At 39.5% G+C, this 7,311-nt stretch overlaps 1 protein-coding gene across 2 annotated transcripts; it reads right to left on the reverse strand.

Moving 5' to 3' along the window:
• Window positions 1-286: 286 nt before the first annotated feature.
• Window positions 287-4,346, reverse strand: LOC137969742 (BTB/POZ domain-containing protein 2-like). Of its 2 annotated transcripts, XM_068816093.1 has the most exons (2): window positions 4,165-4,346; window positions 287-4,010 (listed from the first exon to the last, which is right to left on the reverse strand). In XM_068816093.1, exon 2 carries the CDS (start codon window positions 3,977-3,979, stop codon window positions 2,966-2,968), a length of 1,014 nt encoding a protein of 337 aa, XP_068672194.1. In that variant the 5' UTR covers window positions 3,980-4,010; window positions 4,165-4,346; the 3' UTR covers window positions 287-2,965. The 2 variants fall into 2 exon arrangements, with proteins under 2 accessions (XP_068672194.1, XP_068672193.1); XM_068816092.1 differs by having other exon boundaries at window positions 288-4,346.
• Window positions 4,347-7,311: the final 2,965 nt, after the last annotated feature.

Here is a 7,311-nt window from a genome sequence, read left to right on the forward strand (position 1 = left end):
GACATAAATTGTTGCTACTCCGGTTTGGAGAATTACGATTGTAGCTAAAAAGTTGCAATTAAAAGACGACCCAACGTTTGATCTAGTGTCTTCATCGGGGATAATCCAAAGCTTTCTGAGGAGCAAGGATGGCACAGTCGGTTAGTGCGCGGCCTTCGTGCAAGAGGTCCCAAGTTCGATCTCCGGATCTCACATCCACGTTTCTACTTCTTTCCTTTCGGCTTTAAATACCCGTAGAACGGAGCACTGATGGTGAGGGGGGAGCAAAAGGAGCGCCCGTCGACCTCAGGCTTGTCAGTTGAATTACTGTTACGATTTATTCACGTTAAATAAGGTTGGTTTACTTTACTTTAGAGTCTGTTTATATGCTGCCCTGGGAGCAGAGTCTCTGTCGATCTTCCTAGATAAGTCGGGAAGAGGAAAGTAGACTCTGCCAGCCGGCTCGATATTTTGTGTTGAGCATGCGTTAAAAGTTCAAATGTATTCGGGAGTCACTTACGCGTGACTAGTAACCGCAAAACCAAAACAAACAGTAGGGATATCTTCGATCACTCTGGCAAACACACGACAACGCAACGAATCATTTCCTTGGAAAGTCAAGATAGTTCAAGTTTTTAAATTGCCATTTTACTTGTTACTTTAAAAATTGATAGGTTTCTCAATTATGGCAAACTAGTTTCAAATCTATGAGATACTCATAGGAATTTAGACAATATTAAAAATGGTCACGCTGTTGTGAACTTAAAAAATATTGATGACGCGTGGCGATTGATCATGCGCACAAATTAAAAAAACAGGTTTGACAAGTCGAAACTGGACTGACTCATCCATTTCTTTGGATGAGCGGCAAATCAAAGAAAGTCGAGCCGGCTGGCAGAGTCTACTTTCCTCTTCCCTACTTACCTAGGAACATCGAAAGAGAGACTGCTCGCAGGGTATTATATGATTACTGATTTGTTAAAAGGAAGGATGCGTCATTAATAATGATTAGCGTCCTCTTCTTTCAAGAAGATGCAAATTACTGTCAGGTAAAAGGCCGCTAACCCTAACCCTAAAATCACACATCTTGAAAAGTATTTCTCTTTTGACTCCAACCACCCTATTTGCCATAACAAGTCCGTCGCTGTAACGTTGAAGTTGACGTCCGTATAGCCGCTGTCGTCGTTAGCGTTAGCTCCCTACCTCTCCTCGTTACTTTTGTGTCTGCAAACTTTCTTTGGGAATTTATTGAGTTTAAAGCTCAAAATTTCACCAAAGTTTGTTAAACTAACTAATTTATAACTGTTGCGCGCAAAACTGAGGTGAGAGTAGCTCTTCGTGAACTTTGAAGACTTATGCGTCGCTTACGAAAACCAAAGTTGACTGTTGACAGCGATTTATTGCAGCAAGCTGAATGACTGAAAAGGTGACCATACAGTTAGGCAAAACGAAGTGTCTCACCCCAATTTTCGCACAGTGAATAAGCGGTGGGAAAACTACCTTAATCACACCTCACCCATCTCAGGAAAATACGTCTTTAATGTAGTATTATTTGTGTCAAGAGTTATAAATGCAATTGCAGCATATTTACAACAATTTCTTTTCATATTTAAATTTGCTAACCACTGCTACACAAAAAACCTTTGTTTTGCTTTGGTTGGGAACTTAATTGGATGATGTGACATCAAACATCGCTAATTCTCAAGCCATTTAGCAAAAAATAACCTGCAATAAGGACTATGTAACAAAGACTTCTATTAATTAAAATTCAGGAAAAAAGGTTTTTGTGCACTTAAGTTTCATTGTTTTTTTAATCCTTTAAAGACGGACCAACAGGTTCTCAGCTTAAAATGCATCAATCCTCACCCCTTTTCCACCATACTGCACTGAATGACGATCGACTTACAACACATATAGAAGTTTCTAATCGTACTACCGGGAGTTCAAATTCCCAGCTTTTGAACATTCGCTTGTATAGAACTGCTACTGGGCATTAAACATTTCATTGTTAAACAGTGGACACCTGGAATTATCTTAGCCAAAACTTGGGTCTGTGTTCTCTTTTAAATCTCACCTTAGCCAAAGTATTGTTGGCGAAAGGAAAAATTAACAAGCGGCAAATGGGGAGGGGCGCTCTGAAATATGTATTTCATAGCCTGCGAATATGGGCACTACTAAACCACAAAACAGCAAAACGAAACACTAAAACACCATGTATGACCCCACAATACATTGAATACAAACCGACAAAGGTTGGATTTGAGAATTGCTCCTAATTCATTAAGATTAAGGTTAGGATTCAAATTAAGACTGAGATTAGGAGCATTAACTTTTTAGGCCTAATTAGGCCTAAAACGATGTTTAATCTCAAATACAACCTTTGTCAGTTAGTATTCAGTGTATTGTGGGGTCATACATGGTGTTTTGGTGATGAGCAATGAATGAGAGGCGGCTGTAATCGTAGGCTAGGTAGTTCACAGCGCCCCACCACATTCTCCCGGCGGCTTATGCCTCTCCCACCAATAATACCGCCAGCTACACTGGCTAATCTTAACTTAGATCACTGTTGATTAAGAAATTTTAACCATCAACGATGAACTATGTTCGTCTTTCCTTTATGTTATTATTTTATGTCTACACACTACTTGCCTTTGGTGTCTTAGTTAGCATATTGTCACTGAAAACTCCATGAGGGGAGTGTCAATAAAGTTCTGTCATTTCTAGGTTATTAATCAGGGCCCGGTTGTTCGAAAGCCGATTAGCTTAATCCAGGATTAGCGTAAACTTTTGTTTCAAGTTTTCAACTTTTTGGTGAAAGTTTTTTTTTGCTAATTTTTGTTTTTCTAGATTGAATTCTTCTAATGTAAAGTTTTGCTAATTATCAGCGTTGAACAGCATTTTGGAGTAGAGAAATAAACTCCTTGGTTAATTTTTAATCTGGAATTACCGTTAATCGGCTTTTGAACAACCGGGCCCAGAGGTATAGTTAACCAGAATATTGGAAAAGGAAGCCTGGAAACTGGCCTGTTCTCTCACTGGTCCCATTATAAAAAACATGATCTGACTTGCTAATCGTAAACCCTACTCCTGCAGTCTCAAAAACTACTTTCCCTTGTTCACCGCACCATGGCTCTGGCCCCTGGATGTTTGAAATAAATTTGTATGTGTTCCCTGGCTCTAAAATCACGGGAGAGTTGAACAAAACATCAAATCCATAATAGGCATGGTCCATGTCTTTTTCACATGAATAAGTTCCAGATGTTTTTACCAGAGATGAGCCATGTGTCACATCAGTAACTTCAGTGGAAACTGTGTACTCACCACCCTCACAGCCGAAATGCTGTACTCCCAAAAGACTGATAGACTTGTTTACTTGAAGGCAGAGAGAATGCGAGTCGCAAAAATTCCACCACAAGGGATCTGTTCCAGGCTGTATGAAGTGCGTGAATCGCCAACATCGATCTGTAAAGCCAAGCCTTGGAGACTGTGCAAATGGCAAAGGAGATGTCAGTACTTGATTGTAGTGCTTCACCATGACACCAATTTCTTGAGCATTTAATATGTTGGAGTCAATTACAAAAGAAGCAAACTCCTTTTCTGACATCACGGGAAATCTTATTTCTTTTAGGATCTCCTCTCCAATGATTCTTCTCTTTGCCTCGCCATCCACGGCTAACCCTTGCCCCTCACATCTGTGCTTGGCCCAGTGATCAAGAGCCTTAAACAACTCCACTTCCTTGATATTCAACCTGTCCCTCTTTACTACAGATTTCAATAGGGATCCATGAACCGTAACAAAATCATCTGACGTCACAGCTTCGGCTGCATTGCGCTCGATCACATCCCAGCATTGATTTTTCAACTCTTTATCTTCAAATTTCTCGCCGTGTGAGAGAATGGAGAAAACGTTGGATGGCCCCACGTTATCTCGAAGAAATTTGCTACACTCATCAGCAAGTGAAGGCACTAAGTATTTCTTCGCCAAGTAATGCACACGCATTACATTACTTCCGGTTAGCTGTACTTCATCGCTGTAAAAGAAACGAAAAAACTCCAGTACACTCTCGTACTCACAGTCAGGCAGTTCAATAGAGTCCCTAGAGTCCGCCATTGGACCGTAAAACATGGCATAGAACACAGGGCTGCTTATTGAAAGCACAAATTTGTGAGCTGGAATCACCTTACTTTCGATTTCACTTTTGTCATTCGACACGGGAACAATGAACTTCACATCGCTCAGTAATTCCTTGTTAAAAACAAATTTCGTTCTTTGGCTGACAGATGAGCATTTTGTCTGCCAGTTTTCTTCAACGCTAGCCATTGCACTTTGCATGTATTTCCTGTTTACCCTGAGTACAGTATTTTGGAAACGCACTGGAAATGGGTAGGGGCTGGGAACTAATAGCTTGAAGCTAGTCGACTTAGCCTTCCGGCGCCCTCATCTTAAGGCCAGGTGGCTCAGCGAGAAGGAAAAGTGCGAAACGCGGTTGTCAACCTCGTTCTCAGGGTGTTCTCGGCTTTCAATATGGCGGCGGGTCTTGAGAAGACCCTGGCACACAGTGAACTAAAAAGATCGCTGATTGGTGCTTTTCTCACATGAACTCTGATTGGTTTAATGTCGGAAGAAAGATGGCGGCTAGTGAGGAGAGCCAGAAGAAGAACAGAATTCGTGTTTAAATCATTTTCAAAATTGTAGCTGTTCCGTAAGAAGCAGCTGCAAATTAACAAGCATAACAGTCAAAAATAATTCACCGTTTTTTCACGTTGTACGATGATCTACATCAGGCCTCGATTCCAATTTAAAACTACGTTGGCTTTTCACGGCCTCCGGCATAGCGATCGCTCTATAATATAGAAGGATATAATGTTTCAAAGACGTAACGGTAATTAAGTGATTTTATTTCGTACGTACCTTTACGTTTTGGTTCATTTTGGCGTCTCACAATTGTAATTCCCTGACGCGAGTATTGTTACTGTTGTTCAATGTTTTCACCATGTCAGATTGTGTTACAAATTATAAAATTGTGCAACAGGGTTTATAGATTATTGATGTGGTTGATTTAGCAGTTGTATGTGGTTCTGTTGACTCGTGTGACAGCTGCAATGAAGGCGGGTCTGTTAAATACAGGTCAAGACTAGAGGTCGCTGCTCCAATAATCAACAACTAAGCCAAAAGTTTCCCCGAGACCTGAAACAACATTTTTGTTGAGTGATTAGCGCTAGCAGACACTTTTGGTGTTGTTTATTTGTCTGCAGCACGGTGACATGTACACTCACCTGTGGAAATTGACCTGTGTTTTATTTCAATAGACCTGCAGCTGCAGTAATCCATATTCTTTCCTATCTCTTCCACACTCTTCAGCTAGTGCATGGTGCACAGAGAGATCTAGCTCGGTCGGTTTTCATCATTGCCTTTTACTTTCATTAATTCTTCTCTGACTGGGCGGGACGCCTCATCCAACTCCGGGAAAACTTCTACGCACCTCTATAAACTCCCTTATGTTGGCCGGTTTTCTGAAATCGCCCAGACCAAGTTAAGACAAATACTCAAACACTATTGCAAAGCTGATTTAGATATTAAGTTGGTCTTTAGTACATTTAAACTTAGAAACATGTTCAGCGTGAAAGATTCAGTACCGCAAGGTCTACGTTCGCGTGTCGTTTATAAATTCTCGTGTGCTGGCTGTAATGCCAGCTACATTGGCGAGACCACTCGCCACCTACGTACGCGTGCTCGTGAGCATCTCTTGTCGGACAAGTCTTCGCATGTTTACAGACACCTGCAGTCATCTAGGGCCTGTCATGACTCTTGTAACACAGAATGTTTCACGATCTTAGATTCTGCCGCCTCAAAATTCCAAATTAAGTGGGAAAATCCCATCCTTAATCAGCAGTTGAGGCATTTAGATTTGTCTCTTTCTTTTTAATTACGTTGTTCTTTTGTCTTTTATTTTATTGCTATGTGCGCTATTTTTGTTTTCTGCGCATTTCACACTTCATATTTAAATTGTACGCAAGTTCTGACATGTAATTTTGCAACATACCTTAACATAAATTCAAATGTACAACCGTTGAAAAGCTCATTTGCAACTGAAGATGACATGAGTATGTCGAAACATGTTTTGTAAATTGAAAACGATCGTTTCTTTTTTGAGAGTCATTAATAAGAAATATTAATCTCCTCACCCCAAACAAAGTGCATGTCATCTTGTAATTTTCCAAGAGAGTTATTTAAGATTGTGAAGTCTTATCAATAATTATTATTCTTGAAAATAATTGTAAGGCTTATCATTATAGTCTTATTGACCTGTCAATTCGCTAAAGACTTCAATTTTTGCCTCTTCTGATTTAAAAATATAAATATGTATATGAAACAGTATTCTTTAATTTTGTACACATTACTTTTTTAGCATCACACTCCTGTGAGTTTTCTTGTGCTCCAATAATTTAAGTTGAATTATTCGTTTTCAAAACATGCTTTGAAAATATTCTCTAGCATTGCTCAAGTTGTGGCATTTTAATTACTGTCTGAAGATGTGGTACATCGAGTGATTTGGGGGAAGATTGCGGACTGGACAGGGGGATTGGGAAATAAAATTGAAGGTGACAAAGCACAGGAAATTTGCAACTTCACCAGCGACAAGAAACTATTTCACAAAAAGAAACAGTGTTTTGTTTCTGGAATGGTAAGGGCAGGAGAAAAGATAAAATACTGTAAATTGTGGGTCACTTGGTCGGTCATATATATTTCGCTTCGTCTATTGAAACTCTCAACAAAGGACAAAAATGTGGACGCAAACTCTCTGAACGGTTAGAAGCCTGTGAAGGAATATTAACCATTAAAGAGAAGAACATAATGATACTTGTCTACAAATACCTAATTTTCCTTCAAATGCCACAGCATAAAATTTCAAATTCCATTTTCTGTGAATCTTCCATTACTTGTGGTACATGTGAACCTAGGAAGTTACCAGTACTAGCTTTAAAATAACTGGTTCCTGGAAAACCCAATTTACTACAGTAACTACAACTTACCAGTGGGAAGATTGTTTACATTACTTATTACCACGAAGAGAGATAGCTTTGGATTTTTCAACAATATATCCCTTTAATGTAACCAAAAATCATTCAGATAGTGAAAACTTCATATTTATGACCCATTTCGTTCACTTTCATGCTTGTCAGCATTATGATTTGCTATACTTCAGGTTCACATGTTCACATGTTTGTTTTTACGTCTCATAGATGTTTAGATGTTCAATTACAAACTCTGTTTTGAATGGCCACTCTACTTCATTGTGTAAATAGTTCACCCTGAAGTCTAAATAGATA

This window comes from Montipora foliosa, chromosome 9 (assembly GCF_036669935.1).
Source record: "Montipora foliosa isolate CH-2021 chromosome 9, ASM3666993v2, whole genome shotgun sequence".
In the NCBI taxonomy this organism is placed as follows: Eukaryota; Metazoa; Cnidaria; class Anthozoa; order Scleractinia; family Acroporidae; genus Montipora; species Montipora foliosa.